The 17,261-nt window shown below is 34.3% G+C and overlaps 1 protein-coding gene across 1 annotated transcript in view; it reads left to right on the forward strand.

The window, feature by feature from the left end:
* Positions 1-17,261, forward strand: part of LOC139495096 (aminopeptidase N-like) — a 44,396-nt gene that overhangs the window by 13,641 nt on the left and 13,494 nt on the right. The window contains exons 9-18 of the mRNA XM_071283247.1: positions 2,267-2,380; positions 2,811-2,945; positions 5,983-6,048; positions 7,711-7,776; positions 10,472-10,659; positions 12,012-12,112; positions 13,066-13,196; positions 13,808-13,863; positions 15,017-15,164; positions 16,341-16,417. Of these exons, the coding sequence (XP_071139348.1) occupies positions 2,267-2,380; positions 2,811-2,945; positions 5,983-6,048; positions 7,711-7,776; positions 10,472-10,659; positions 12,012-12,112; positions 13,066-13,196; positions 13,808-13,863; positions 15,017-15,164; positions 16,341-16,417 (1,082 nt within the window). The remainder of the gene's footprint in view (positions 1-2,266; positions 2,381-2,810; positions 2,946-5,982; positions 6,049-7,710; positions 7,777-10,471; positions 10,660-12,011; positions 12,113-13,065; positions 13,197-13,807; positions 13,864-15,016; positions 15,165-16,340; positions 16,418-17,261) is intronic.

Genomic DNA, 17,261 nt, shown 5'->3' on the forward strand with positions numbered 1-17,261 from the left:
ATTATTTCACTATGTCAACGATCACACTAAGGCGCTTAATTTGTCATCATTTCTCTGGTATTATTTAACTATGTCAACGATCACACCTAGGCGCGTATTTCGTCATCATTTCTCTGGTATTATTTAACTATGTCAACGATCACACTAAGGCGCTTAATTCGTCATAATTTTTCTGGTATTATTTAACTATGTCAACGATCACACTAAGGCGCTTAATTTGTCATCATTTCTCTGGTATTATTTAACTATGTCAATTATCACACTAAGGCGCTTAATTTGTCATCATTTCTCTGGTATTATTTAACTATGTCAACGATCATACTAAGGCGCTTAATTTGTTATAATATCTCTGGTATTATTTAACTATGTCACCGATCACACTAAGGCGCTTAATTTGTCATCATTTCTCTGGTATTATGTCACTATGTCAACGATCACACTAAGGTGCTTAATTTGTCATCATTTCTCTGGTATTAATTCACAATGTCACCGATCACACTAAGGCGCTTAATTTGTCATCATTGCTCTGGTATTATTTAACTATGTCACCGATCACACTAAGGCGCTTAATTTGTCATCATTTCTCTGGTATTATTTAACTATGTCAACGATCATACTAAGGCGCTTAATTTGTTATAATATCTCTGGTATTATTTAACTATGTCACCGATCACACTAAGGCGCTTAATTTGTCATCATTTCTCTGGTATTATGTCACTATGTCAACGATCACACTAAGGTGCTTAATTTGTCATCATTTCTCTGGTATTAATTCACAATGTCACCGATCACACTAAGGCGCCTAATTTGTCATCATTTCTCTGGTATTATGTCACTATGTCAACGATCACACTAAGGCGCTTAATTTGTCATAATTTCTCTGATATTAATTCACAATGTCACCGATCACACTAAGGCGCTTAATTTGTCATCATTGCTCTGGTATTATTTAATTATGTTACCGATCACACTAAGGCGCTTAATTTGTCATCATTTCTCTGGTATTATTTAACTATGTCAACGATCATACTAAGGCGCTTAATTTGTTATAATATCTCTGGTATTATTTAACTATGTCACCGATCACACTAAGGCGCTTAATTTGTCATCATTTCTCTGGTATTATGTCACTATGTCAACGATCACACTAAGGTGCTTAATTTGTCATCATTTCTCTGGTATTAATTCACAATGTCACCGATCACACTAAGGCGCTTAATTTGTCATCATTTCTCTGGTATTATGTCACTATGTCAACGATCACACTAAGGCGCTTAATTTGTCATAATTTCTCTGATATTAATTCACAATGTCACCGATCACACTAAGGCGCTTAATTTGTCATCATTGCTCTGGTATTATTTAATTATGTTACCGATCACACTAAGGCGCCTAATTTGTCATAATATCTCTGGTATCATTTAACTATGTCACCGATCACACTAAGGCGCTTAATTCGTCATAATTTCTCTTGTATTATTTAACTCTGCTAACGGTGATACTTATAAAACTTGTTAACATTTTCCTTTTTTTTTAACAAAAAAAAATGATAGTGCCCCATTGTTGTTCATGATTAATCCTTTACTCTTATCTTTTATTATACATTGTAATGAATAAACAATACTCTTTTACTTTTAAAAGATACTTGGTCCAAATAATTATGACGTCTTGAAAAGCTTGTTATGTTATTGTCTTTTGCGCATGTGAAACTCTGATTGATTAAACGGTCCACTTAAACAGTTATTATGCCCCACCTACGATAGAAGAGGGGCATTATGTTTTCTGGTCTGTGCGTCCGTTCGTCCGTCTGTCTGTCTGTCCGTTCGTTCGTTCGTCTGTTCGTTCGTCCGTCTGTCCCGCTTCAGGTTAAAGTTTTTGGTCAAGGTAGTTTTTGATGAAGTTGAAGTCCAATCAACTTGAAACTTAGTACACATGTTCCTTATGATATGATCTTTCTAATTTTAAAGCCAAATTAAACTTTTGACCCCAATTTCACGGTCCACTGAACATAGAAAATGAAAGTGCATGTTTCAGGTTAAAGTTTTTGGTCAAGGTAGGTTTTGATGAAGTTGAAGTCCAATCAACTTGAAACTTAGTACACATGTTCCCTATGATATTATCTTTCTAATTTTAATGCCTAATTATATTTTTTATCCAATTTCACGGTCCATTGAACATGAAAAATGATAGTGCGAGTGGGGCATACGTGTACTTTGGACACATTCTTGTTTTGTTTATATATTCACAACTTATTTTTATTTTTAAGTGGTTTGGGAATTTAGTGACACCCGCATGGTGGGATGATTTATGGCTCAATGAAGGGTTTGCCAACTATATAGCATTTGTTGGAATGGACTTCATACACAAAGACTGGCTGGTGGTAAATATAACATTTGAACGCAAGCGCAATATTATTTAAATTGAATTGACGACTACTTTGGATTCATTTATTTTCGTGGGTACCAATTTCGTGGATTAAGGAAAACTTACATGTTCGTGGATATATAATTTCGTGGTTTTGCCATAGTGTCTATACAAGCCTATAGAAAATGTGTAGTTAGTTGAATATCTAATTTCGTAGTTCGTATGTACACACGAAAGACACGAACATTGGTATCCAACGAATAATAATGAATCCACAGTAAAATTGAGAAAGGAAATGGGGAATGTGTCAAAGCGACAACAACCCGACCATAGAGTAATACATTTTCAGGTGCATACATATTATATGTAGGTTACGTCAAAAATATAGTTCATTTGTTCACTTTGTGGGCTCTTAAAACATGTAACACTGTATATCTATTTTGTAGCTCGACCACTTTGTTGTCTCAAGTGTTCATAGAGCTTTAAGCTTTGATGGACTTATTTCCTCACATCCTATATATGTTCCTGTTTCCGGTACAGCGGAAATTTTCTCAATATTTGACAGTATTTCATACGAAAAGGTACGTAGCAAAAGATGTATAAATGTTACCATCTCTGATATTAAAGATACTTCATTATCTTGGGACACAAAGGTGTGATACTAATAATCTATATAACTATCTTTTGCAATCCTTTTCTAACCCGTAATTCTATTCAAAAGTCACATGTTATTGTAATTATAAACCCAGAAACGGGTCCGTTGTAAAATCAGAGTAATCGATACGCTTTAAGATGCATTAAAGTTTTTATTTGTTATGCAATGATTTTTAGTCAGAGAGGGATACTAATTTTTAAATTAGCTAATATCTGTCGTAAAGGATCGTATGATACAGTCACAGAAAAACATATTTTAATAAGAACGTCTGAACAAGTGACAACTCTACGACTGATGTATCCATTGGAGCATCAGTAAATGTTTACACGGCTGAAAAAAACATTTTATGTTCAAAACTCTCTCACTATATATCAATTGGATCTCCAGTGAAGGTTATACACGAATAAAAAAAACATTTTATGTTCAAAACTCTCACTATATGTCAATTGGATCCCCAGTGAAGGTTATACACGACTGAAAACACATTTTTTTTTCAAAACTCTCTCATTATATATCAATTGGATCCCCAGTGAAGGTTATACACGACTGTAAACACATTTTATGTTCAAAACTATCTCACTATATATCAATTGGATCCCCAGTGAAGGTTATACACGACTGAAAACACATTTTATGTTCAAAACTCTCTCACTATATATCCATTGGATCCCCGGTGAAGGTTATACACGACTGTAAACACATTTTATGTTCAAAACTCTCTCATTATATATCAATTGGATCCCCAGTGAAGGTTATACACGACTGAAAACACATTTCATGTTCAAAACTCTTCACTATATATCAATTGGATCCCCGGTGAAGGTTATACACGACTGAAAACACATTTCATGTTCAAAACTATCTCACTATATATCAATTGGATCCCCAGTGAAGGTTATACACGACTGAAAACACATTTTTTGTTCTAAGCTCTCTCATTATATATCAATTGGATCCCCAGTGAAGGTTATACACGACTGAAAACACATTTTATGTTCAAAACTCTTCACTATATATCAATTGGATCCCCGGTGAAGGTTATACACGACTGAAAACAAACACATTTTATGTTCAGAACTATCTCACTATATATCCATTGGATCCCCAGTGAAGGTTATACACACGCGACTGAAAACGCATTTTATGTTCAAAACTCTTTCCCTATATATCAATTGGATCCCCAGTAAAGGTTATACACGACTGAAAACACATTTTAAGTTCAAAACTGTCTCATTATATATCAATTGGATCCCCAGTGAAGGTTATACACGACTGAAAACACATTTTATGTTCAAAACTCTCTCACTATATATCCATTGGATCCCCGGTGAAGGTTAGACACGAATGAAAACACATTTCATGTTCAAAACTGTCTCATTATATATCAATTGGATCCCCAGTGAAGGTTATACACGACTGAAAACACATTTTATGTTCAAAACTCTCTCACTATATATCCATTGGATCCCCGGTGAAGGTTAGACACGAATGAAAACACATTTCATGTTCAAAACTCTCACTATATATCAATTGGATCCCCAGTGAAGGTTATACACGACTGAAAACACATTTTTATGTTGAAAACTCCCTCACTTTATATCCCAAGGCCGTAGTGCAGCTCAAAGTGAAGTGAGGATTATTTTTTTTGTGAGCCAAACGAAGCGAGGCGAAAATATTTTATAGGATGGTTCGTTGCCTGAAACGGGAGATGCTTATTTCAGCATTACTATGGGAGAGGTCAATTTATTTATAATAAAAAAAAATATATAACAGAAAGGGCTTTTTTTTAGCCAGCCTAGTAAGTAACAAAACAAGTTTCAATATTAAAGTTAATCTCTGTTGGTCAACCAAAACTTTCCGATTCTCCTGTGACCTGTACTATCGTAAAAGCTTCAACACACATTCTTTGTCAACTGTATCATTCCTATGCACATGGAGCATGACAAGCCCACAAAGCCTGTCACCACCTATTGTAGCCCGTTCCCAGGTTTTTAAACGAATAGGTACAGAGAAGACAAGACCAACATTGTTACTTAACCATATTTTTGACGTACTAATGTCCCAAGTGATCACAGGTTACCAGGGCTGCCTTGAATATCGTAGCTGCTACGTAGATTTTGACTATTGAACGTGTAGCTATAGACTAGCTGCTACATAGATATTGATAGCAGCTACGTAGTCTACATAGCTGCTACGATATTGAACTCAGCCTTGTAAACATTCCGCTAGAAAACATGTCAACCTACCTGGACACATTATTCTACCAATATTCAAGTCATTGGTTTGACCTACCGGGGTTCGAACCCACGGCCTACCGCACTAGAATCAATGGAACACGGCTAGCATACAACCAGACAATGCTGATCTTAATCAGAAAAAGAAACACGAAAGAAATATTTTCAAACAATACCAAAAATATCATAATTTCATACTTTTATTAAAGATAAATAAAAATCATGATATGCCTTATACATTAATTACTTCCATAGAAAAGTCGCTTCATGATTTTGTTTAAATTAATTATAAATAATATTACATTTTTGGTCAATGAATTATTTTATCGATTAACATTTGTTGTTCAGTGAGTTGAAAGTGTAGACATTGGTTAACTATAGCGTTATCGATTCAAAAATAAACCAAGGAATAAGCCAGCATACTCATAAGCGGTGTTAATACTCATGAGTTACCCTTTTTTTCTCTTTAAAGAATTAGTCTTCAACCAGTTTAGTAACATCAACCCAACAATGTTAGATCTGTAAATTTGCTTTCGCAATTTTTTGGTTCTTCCCTCGCCGGGATTCCAACCCATGCTACTGAGATATCGTGACACAAAATCACCTGCTCTGTAGCCCTCCCGCTAGACTACACGACCACCTAGGCTTCATATATATATGTATATGCAATTTAAAAATATCATAATTTCTGGTTTGAGACAAATTGTATTAATAATTGTTTTTTTTTAGGGTGGATCTGTTATAAGAATGATGCAATTCTTTTTGGGAGACGAAACATTCAAAAGAGGTATGCAGGTGAGAATTAATAATTTATAATGTAAACACCGATTTTATTTCTTCGGTCAAAAGTAAAAATACAAAAATACTAAACTCAAAAACTAGAATGGCAAAAATCAAAAGCTCAAACACATCAAACGAATGGATAACAACTGTCATATTCCTCAATTGGTACATGCATTTTCTCATGTAGAAAATGGTGGATTAAACCTGGTTTTAAAGCTAGCGTAACCTTTCACTTGTATGGCAGTCGCACACCGATTTCAGATCTTCGAATGATGGCAACTGAGTCATTACACAGGTTTGCCGTTTTCACGATATATGATTACAAAATAATTTCAAATGTGTATGATGCGGACAAATTATCTAGGAAGCCCATTGAATTGGTATTTAGATTGCATTTGCATCGAATAAGCTTTGGTTGAGTTAAACCCTCATGTTTATTTTAATAGTATAATAACGAACCGTAGAGATATGTCATTAGAAAATTTCATGATTATGATTTCAGAACCAACTCAAAGTAGTAGTACTATAATGGTATCGAGTTAGTGGGAGTGGCATGTTGTTAGTGGGAGTGGCATGTTTTCCTAATCAAATTCTATTTTTTTTTTACATAGTTCATACTCAAACAACACTCCAATCTTATCGATATTAAGTTATTTTGTGAATCATTTTCGAAAAATTAACTTTATTTGTTTTTATCTAATTACCTTTTAATAGCGCACATTTTGTAATACAAATTAGTTCAAGAATGAATTACGTGCACCCTTACTTTAACATGTTTATATGCGATATTTCTAGTTAACGAGTGTTCGACGAAAGCGTTTTCGACATAATTGAATCCATGAACACATTTTTCTTTTATTGTGAAAAAGGATGTTTCAATAAAAAAAAGATTTAGATCAACATTTTTTGTAGTAACTGAAAAGTCTCACAGATAAATGTCACTTCTTAAGGAGAAAGTCATCTTCGCTATACAGTGGTTACGATCGACTCCCCTCCTCTCCACCCTTGGCAGATTAAGCCAATATTTGTATAACAATTTTGCGCCATTATCGGTTGATTAAAGACACGCCCATTCTGAATACATTATACTTGACCAATGGTAGCACTTGATCTCTTTTAAGTGTGGAGGTTCAAACACGGTAGCGTCTAGTGTCTGCAAATTTGGTGAAACAGGAAGCGAACATATTCCTTGACATTCCAACATGTGTGCAAGAAACATACACAGGAACTTTTATTAGTTGATTAAACACTTTTAAATTGTCACTTTATATCGTCGTCTGTTTTGGGTGCATAATCAGCACCTTGCAATTGTTTACCTACATTTTCTAAATATACATGTTACCATGTTATTGGGGCTGTTTGATTGGATGCAGCCAGTTTCGACTGCAACCATTGAAAATTATTACCTAGTGTCGTCGAAATTCTATCTTATCCGCCTTGGGTGGAGACGAGGGACGTTGATCGTCACCCTTGGCTAGATGCGAGAAAATGAAATAAAAAAAAACTCTGAACTCCGGGGAAAATTCTAAACGGAAAGTTCCGAGGCAAACAGCATCATACCCAAAAGCTCAACACATCAAACGAATGGAAATTTTCTCATGGCAGTCATTTGCAATCAGAAGATATTTTCATAACTTAATGTTTATTACACATGTTTTCATTTTACAATTTTAGCTATACATAACAGAGAAGGCATACAGTGTCGCTACACATGACGATCTATGGGATGCTTTAGGAAGAGTAAGTATTACATTTTAGCTATACATAACAAAGAGAGCATACAGTGTAGCAACACATGATGATCTGTGGAATGCTTTAGGAAGAGTAAGTATTACATTTTAGCTATACATAATAGAGAGAGCATACGGTGTAGCACATGGCGATCTGTGGAATGCTTTAGGAAGAGTAAGATTTACATTTTAGCTATACACAACAGAGAGCATACGGTGTAGCATCACATGATGATCTGTGGGATGCTTTAGGAAGAATACGTATTACATTTTAGCTATACACAACAGAGAGCATACGGTGTAGCATCACATGATGATCTGTGGGATGCTTTATGAAGAGTAAGTATTACATTTTAGCTATACATAATAGAGAAAGCATACGGTGTAGCAGATGACGATCTGTGGAATGCTTTAGGAAGAGTAAGATTTACATTTTAGCTATACATAACAGAAAGAGCATACGATGTAGCACATGACGATCTGTGGAATGCTTTAGGAAGAATACGATTTAAATTTTAGCTATACATAACAGAGAGAGCATACGGTGTAGCACATGACGATCTGAAGAATACGATTTAAATTTTAGCTATACATAACAGAGAGAGCATACGGTGTAGCACATGACGATCTGTGGACTGCTTTAGGAAGAGTAAGTATTACATTTTAGCTATACATAACAGAGAGAATACGGTGTAGCATCACATGATGATCTGTGGGATGCTTTAGTAAGAGTAAGTATTACATTTTAGCTATACATAACAGAGAGCATACGGTGCAGCATCTCAAGACGATCTGGGGGATGCTTTAGAAAGAGTACGTATTATATTTTAGCTATACATAACAGAGAGAGCATACGGTGCAGCATCTCAAGACGATCTGGGGGATGCTTTAGAAAGAGTACGTATTATATTTTAGCTATACATAACAGAGAGAGCATACGGAGCAGCATCACATGACGATCTATGGGATGCTTTAGGAAGAGTAGGTATTACATTTTAGCTATACATAACAGAGAGAGCATACAGTGCAGCTACACATGACAATCTGTGGGATGCTTTCGGAAGAGTAAGTATTACATTTTAGCTATACATAACAGAGAGAGCATACGGTGTAGCACATGTCGATCTGTGGAATGCTTTATGAAGAGTACGTATTATATTTTAGCTATACATAACAGAGAGAGCATACGGTGTAGCACATGTCGATCTGTGGAATGCTTTATGAAGAGTACGTATTACATTTTAGCTATACATAATAGAGAGAGCATACAGTGCCACTACACATGACGATTTATGGGATGCTTTAGGAAGAGTAGGTATTACATTTTAGCTATACACAACAGAGAGCATACGGTGTAGCATCACATGATGATCTGTGGGATGCTTTATGAAGAGTAAGTATTACATTTTAGCTATACATAATAGAGAGAGCAAATTGTGCCGCTACACATGACGATTTATGGGATGCTTTAGGAAGAGTAAGTATTACATTTTAGCTATACACAACAGAGAGCATACGGTGTAGCATCACATGATGATCTGTGTGATGCTTTATGAAGAGTAAGTATTACATTTTAGCTATGCATAATAGAGAGAACATACAGTGCCGCTACACATGACGATTTATGGGATGCTTTAGGAAGAGTAAGTATTACATTTTAGCTATACACAACAGAGAGCATACGGTGTAGCATCACATGATGATCTGTGGGATGCTTTATGAAGAGTAAGTATTACATTTTAGCTATACATAATAAAGAGAGCATACAGTGCTGCTACACATGACGATTTATGGGATGCTTTAGGAAGAGTAAGTATTACATTTTAGCTATACACAACAGAGAGCATACGGTGTAGCATCACATGATGATCTGTGGGATGCTTTATGAAGAGTAAGTATTACATTTTAGCTATACACAACAGAGAGCATACGGTGTAGCATCACATGATGATCTGTGGGATGCTTTATGAAGAGTAAGTATTACATTTTAGCTATACATAATAGAGAGAGCATACAGTGCCGCTACACATGACGATTTATGGGATGCTTTAGGAAGAGTAAGTATTACATTTTTGCTATACATAACAGAGAGAGCACACGGTGCAGCATCTCAAGACGATCTGGGGGATGCTTTAGTAAGAGTAAGTATTACATTTTAGCTATACATAACAGAGAGAGCATACGGTGTATCATCAAATGACTATCTGTGGGATGCTTTAAGAAGAATACGTATTACATTTCTGAACTATGCTAACGAAAAGTAATCATTCGTTGTTCATGTTGACAGTATCGTTCGAAGCAAAGTTGCTACTTATCGAAATTACCAACGTCGGCACGAAATATCGCAATGACCAACGTTCGTATGACAATCAATCTATCAGAATGATCAGCGTTGGTTCGACAATCAATCTATTGAAATTATCAACGTTGGTTCGACAATAAATCCATCGAAATAACCAACGTCAGTCTGATAATCAATCTATCGGAATAAACAACGTCAGTCCGACAATCCATCTATCGAAATGATCAATGTTAGTCCGACAATCAATCTTTCGAAATGATAAGATTTGGACTGATAATCACTTTATCAAATTTACAAAATCAAAGATGCTAAAAATAGTCTAAATTCTGATGATTCGAATAAGTATTTAAAATATGCAAGTAGCTGAAGAACTAATAACAAATATGTTTATTTTTCCATATAGCAAAGTGTAAAAGATGGCAAGCCACAACAGGTTCATGATGTTAAAAGAATAATGGACACCTGGACTTTGCAAATGAACTACCCAACAATTTACATGGAAAGAATAGGAAATGACATAAAATTGAGTCAATCCAGGTATCTTCGTGATAAAACTGCTACTGATCCTGGAAAGTACATCTCAACTTTTGGGTAAGTGTAATTCATTAAATAAAGAAATAAATAAGAAAATGTGGTATGACTGTTAATAAATAACATTTCAAAGACATTATGACGCAGAGGATAACTACTATAGGTCAACAAATGTCATTCAACAAAGAAAAATAACATTGCCGTATAATAAGATAAAATGATTTCAACATGTAAATCAAGTAAATTCAAACACAGAAAACTACATTTATGTACAAAATAATAAACAAAACAATAATGCTTTTCTATCACGTTTACAAGAATTGTTGTCTGTAAAAAACTCATTCTTTTCGAATGATTAAGGGGGTAGACCTTGGTTCAGGGGGATAACTCTTTAAATCAGTTAAGCGTTTGTAAAAGTCAAGTTCATCAAAGTATTTTAAGCATTTACATGTAACAGATTGAAAATAGTCTATGTAACTAGAAGCTTAGAATATATTTTTGAAAATGGTTGACACAAACGTATGGATGATTTTAAGAGTTATTTCCCTTAACCTAGGTCTACCTCCTTTAGGCGGCGAATTGAATAATAGCTCTATTTTGTATTCAGATTTCCTTGTTTCCTATGGTAATAAAAATGCGTTTAGAGTCAATCTTGTCATCCATAATTCTGTTAGCTTTTTAAATCGGCTTCATTCATATTGTTTTTTTTATGTTTTGCATTATATTTATGTAAATATGTCTGGATTGATGCCACTGCTGGTGGACGTTTTGTCCCCGAGGGTATCACCACACCAGTAATCAGCAATTCGGTGTTGACATGAATATCAATTGTATGGTCATTTTTAAAAATTAACTGTTTGCAAATTATTCGAAATACTATTTTTTTTATCCCAAGCATAGCTTAACTTAGCCGTATTTGGCACAACTTTTTTTGAATTTTGGGACCTCAAATGCTCTTCAACTTTATACTTGTTTGGCTTTCTAACTTTTTTGATCTGAGCGTCACTGATGAGTCTTATGTAGACGAAACGCGCGTCTGACGTAACAAACTATAAACCTGGTACCTTTGTTTACTATTGTAACAGTCAAGTTAAGACTCAATTGATATTGATCAAACTTCTCCTTCTATTAATTTCTGGTGTCTGTCAACCACAATAATTCTAAAAATTACTGTAAACCAACTAATTTTCGCGAACGATTTATTTTCGCGACTTTCGCGAGTAGAAATATATCGCGAATATAAATCGTCGCGAATATTTAAAACTAGGATCTATTTTCATTTAACTACATCGAATAAAGATAAGAATCGCGAAAATAAATCGCCTCGAAATGAGTTAGTAAGGGCTAAACGCGAAATGAAGAATCCGCGAAAATAAGTTGGTTTACTGTATATTGGTATAATACTTTTCTAGATATAAATGGGAAATACCTGTCACACTTACAACCCAAACTAGTAAAAATTTTAACCAGAACGATGCTAACATAATCTGGATGGGAAAAGACGGGTCAGACGGTTAGTAGAAAATATATATTTGCATATTACGTTCAAACGGAAAATCAAACCCAAATATATTGATTATCCAAATCATTCTTGTCATTAATTACCAAAGCTGATGTCAAATCGTGCAATGTCAAACGTATAAAATCAAAGCACATAATAAAATTATCTTAATTTCCCATTTCAATTCTCACGATTCAAACATCATTCAATTTCATTTTCCAATATTGGTATACCATATAATGATCCAATAATGGTATACCTTATGTGATCCAATAATTTTATATCGTATGTTATCCCTTGATTTCTTACGTACTATGTTTTCCAAAAATGGCATACCATGTGTGATCCCTAGATGTCTACGTTTACTTTGCTTTGCAGTTATGGTATATTACTGTTTGCGATCTTTAGATGTCTTTCTTAACTGTGTTGTCAATAAGTTAGCTGCATTTTTATGTGTGATAGCTAACGATAAATACAGATTCCAACCCCGCATCCAGTGTGTTACGATATATCTTCACTCTAGACGGTAAAATTATAATATTTTAAGCGCGAGGCTTGCCGAGCTTTACAGATATATCAGAGCTTAACTGATGAGAGTATAGAAATATCGAAACACAGTTGATATAGATATTATGGTGGAATCTGAATCTCTGATGATTGTCAAAACTGTAGCTTAACAAACTTTGTTCTTCTTTTTCAAAGATTTGTCTTTTTTTTTGTCACGTGATCAGCTTTTTTCACGATTTTTCATGACGACACAATAGGGAATTCAGACTAAACGTCTTGATTATATTTCGACCAATCATTTGCCGAAATCATCATTTTGTCTAGAGATGAGAAATATTTTGCTCACGCCGATCGTGAAATGTGTAAAAAACATGAAAATTGGAAAGGTCTTTTCTTTTGGGAAATTTTAAGTAGATACAAATCGTATTTATCGATAGATCAAATATTTTTACTTTCAGTTTTACTATCAGGAGTAATAAGTGGGAAGTGCTGGTATATAGGAAATATAAGACAATATGGATTCTATAGAGTAAATTACCCAGAAGACAATTGGATAAAACTTATAGATCAACTTAAGATGGATCATACGGTACATTATCTTTCTTTTATGCAACCTTTTGTACATACTATTGTACATCACATTGATTATTCTTTTGGTGTGGCTTGGTATTTATACATTCCGCCATTGTGTTATTGTGCAATTGTCATTTGAGTATTATTGCTTTTGTGATTTGTCTACATATGCTTAATATTTGGCTTTGAGCGTTCCTGATGAAGGTAAACACAGAAAAGCGGTTCGGACGTATACATTTTAGATAACGTACTGTTTTCATTTTTTCTATAACACTTTCAGAACGGCTTGACAGAGTTTGACGAATTAACAGAGATTGATTTACAGTACATGGAGCAGAAAGATACCAGCGGGACATTTAAACTCAAAGTCGAAAATAAACTCTAATTTTGATAGACGTGCTATTTCTGTTTATACTGTATGGTTTCTCCACAGCTTTCCGTTGTAAACGTTTACACGAATAACATCACACAGAATCTTCTGCAGGACTGATGTAAACTGCTATTTGATGATCCGAGTCATAGTTGCGGGTTAAAATGCCAACATCAAGATCATCAATTTGTAAATGTTATCTGGATTAGTCCGGCAACTGATGTCATTCTTGAAAAACTCATATTTTTGTATTATAGATTATACATCCTGTTAATAGAGCTCAGATAATTAATGATGCATGGAACTTTGCAAAGTAAGTACACATTCAACAATTTAACTGTAAACACATACTTTCGTACTGTGGATTCATTTATTTTCGGGGTAACCAATTTTGATTGGATTGGGGAAAACTTGCATTTCCGTGGATACTGGATTTCTTGGTACTGCCAAAGTCTGCATACACGCTCATAGAAAATTTGTAATTTGTTAAGCATTTAAATTCGTGAATTACCAGTATGATCCTAGAAATCCAATGTACCCAAACACATTATACTGAATCCACAGATTCACATATCAATAATAAAAATAGTTATTTAATGAAATGAGCCAATTTCGAAATTCAGATTTGCAAGACTGCAAGTATCGCTTGAAAGAAAACAGTCGAAAGACCAAAACAATGAAAGACTAGCGATAGATAGAAATATCTTGAAGATTTCACATGTTACTTTTAGTTGTAATGAACTGTACATTTAAAAAATTACTGCGTGTTTCTGTGTGTGTTGCATTGTTTGTTGTTGCACTTTGGTGTTTCTGTTGTTTCGTTGTTTTCCTCTTAGTTTGATGTGTTTCCATCGGTTTTAGTTTGTAACCCAGATTTGTTTTATCTTAATCGATTTATGTGACCTTTATTTATCTGTAGGAATGATATTTCATGAGTTGCTGACTGCTGGGCTAGTTATATAAGAAAATTAACGGTACCAACTTTCTTGCACCAGATGCGCATTTCGACAATACATGTCTCTTCAGTGATGCTCGTGACCAAAATATTTGAAATCCAAAGCTTATATAAAAGATGAAGAGCTATAATCCAAAAGGTCAAAAGAGTATAGCCAAATCCGTGAAAGAAATCAGAGCTTTGCATGAGGGAGATACATTCCTTAATTTATAATAATTTCTAATATTTCGTAACAGCAAATTTTAATAACACAAACAAATTTTCATTGGTATTTTCATGCCAATACCGAAGTACTGGCTACTGGGCTGGTGATACCCTCGGGGACTAATAGTCCACCAGCAGAGGCATCGACCCAGTGGTAGTAATAAAATTAACGGTACCAATTTTCACCAGATTATATCCTTCGGGACGTCAACCAGCAGTTGTTTCATTACATGATACTGACAAAAAACAAATAACATCATCTCTAATGTTGATGTATCACACTTTTAATTAGTATTTTTATCCTTAGATCTGGTGACCTTAGCCTGAATATAGCCCTGAAAACAGTTGAATATTTGTCAATGGAAGACAGCTATTTTCCTTTTTATGCTGCCAATGTTGAACTTGGATATGTCAGAAACATGCTAGAAAGAACTGAACTATATGGTGATTTTTCGGTAAGCCTTTCTTTTCTTTTACTGGTACCGTTTGTTAAAATGAAAATGCTATATCTTAAAAATAAACCAGATACAGTGTACCTGCCTAATTTGACACCTAAGTATTCAAACAACCTGCTTTAACCGACAAATTTTATGGTTCCAAAATGTGCTTATCCTTGCAGAAACCCTGAGTATTCAGACTCCCTGTTTTATCCGACATTTTTGTGTATCTATCATGTCGTTGGCCGATTCTACAGTGATCATTGGCTTATTATAGTTAAACCAGCTCGTACACTGCAATGACTGGAACAAATAAACCATGACTTGTCAGCAAAATCAAACTTTTATCTGTCATCTATATGTTGATGAAGCTCTAAAAATTTATTTAGTATAATTATTTTGTCAGTCAATTTTAATGTTTAATTCATGCAACTCTATGTATTCCTCGCGTTTATACAAATAAAAATGTCTGCGTAAAATACAATCATTAATGCCTCTAAATCAGAAGATTTGAATGAAATTCCCTGCAACGTTTCAGTGATGAGATCGAGAATGGAAATAAGTAAAGACAGGAACCGAAGGCCACCAATGGGTCTTCAACTCAGCAAGAAAATTCCATACCCAGAGGTTGTGAAGCCTTTTGACCTTATTTAGAATTTTTTTATCTGCTCACTAAGATTCTATACACGATCGAGTTAGACCTACTTTTTGTTTCGTTATTGTTTCCTTTCTTAATAGTCGACTTGTTATATACTTAAACTGTTAAAGTCTTTCGAACTTGTATTTTTTTTTTGGTAAAAACTTAATATACCTCCATATGGATTTAACATAGTTAGTCTTGAGCGTTCCTGATGCCTGTAAATCCAGAAGAGAGCTTCGGACGCACAATACCTATAAAGGTTAAAGTGGAATATGTTTCCTAAATGATAATGACAGAGCTGTTCCATCATCATTGCTTTGATTATGTTATCAAAAACTAGTACATGATATCTTCAGATGGTTACTAACCATAAAGAGGGACACTTATGTTTATATAAAAAGAAGATGTGGTATGATTGCCAATGAACCAACTTTCCACACCAGACCAAATGACACAGAAATTAACTAACTATTAATAAGTACCTTATTCTATTTCTTGATAAATGGTTTTATCTTGATTTTTTTATTGACATTGCATTTCTTTTAACTATACAGGCATTCATGAAAAAAACATTTTCAATGCCATTGGATAGGCTCGGTTACAACCATACTGGATCTGGACATTTGGAAACGTAAGAAACAATTTTTACATCTCTTAATTCAAACACGGTGCACCTACAATCATCCCAATTTTTTGTGGGGTTTGTGATGCTCATCCTTCAGTGTTTTATGTTGAGTTTTCTGTACTTTTCTTTTTTAGTCATGGCATTGTCAGTTTTTTCAATTTTAAATGTTTCTTTGGTATGTTTTGCTTCTGTTTTATAAAAGTAAGTGGTTATGAAAACGTTATTTCAAAGATTTAAAAAAATGTAAATCTGACTAACGGTAAATACTAACCAGGGTTCTGATACTGATAATGTGCATTTGTTGATTGACAATTGATCCGAGACCACAAGTGTCATCCCTAACTTTTATATTTTTTTGTACCCCTTCGAAATGTATTTCTCCATGTTTTATGCCACAAATATCAAGTCAAGGGATGAAATGACACTCTTTAAAAATGTGGGTTATGAAATTTTAAAGTAAAGTTCATGTAGTGATTTGGTCCAGTTGAAGAAGGTTAAAATACTTTGGAAGCTGTCGAAAGATTGATTTCAAGACCCCTTCAACATAAAATTGTCCATATTATGAGTTAGAGCCGATGAAGTTTTCTATAATTTTAGTATAATTTGTCCCAAAAGTAGCACAACACGCTGTAAAAAAATTATTGAGAAAGGGAAAGTGGGATTTTTTAATTTGCATTTATTGTCTAAAAGAAATGCACTACGAAATAATTGTGGTCTCGGACCAATTGACAACTTAGGTCACTTCAGCGCAAAAAGAATATTCTGCGAAGAAAGACACTCAAATATATTTCTCCACTTAAAGGGGCACTATCTGTCAAATTCATGTTCACCGATTTGACTCAAAGTCTCA

This window comes from Mytilus edulis, chromosome 11, assembly GCF_963676685.1.
Source record: "Mytilus edulis chromosome 11, xbMytEdul2.2, whole genome shotgun sequence".
NCBI lineage: Eukaryota > Metazoa > Mollusca > Bivalvia > Mytilida > Mytilidae > Mytilus > Mytilus edulis.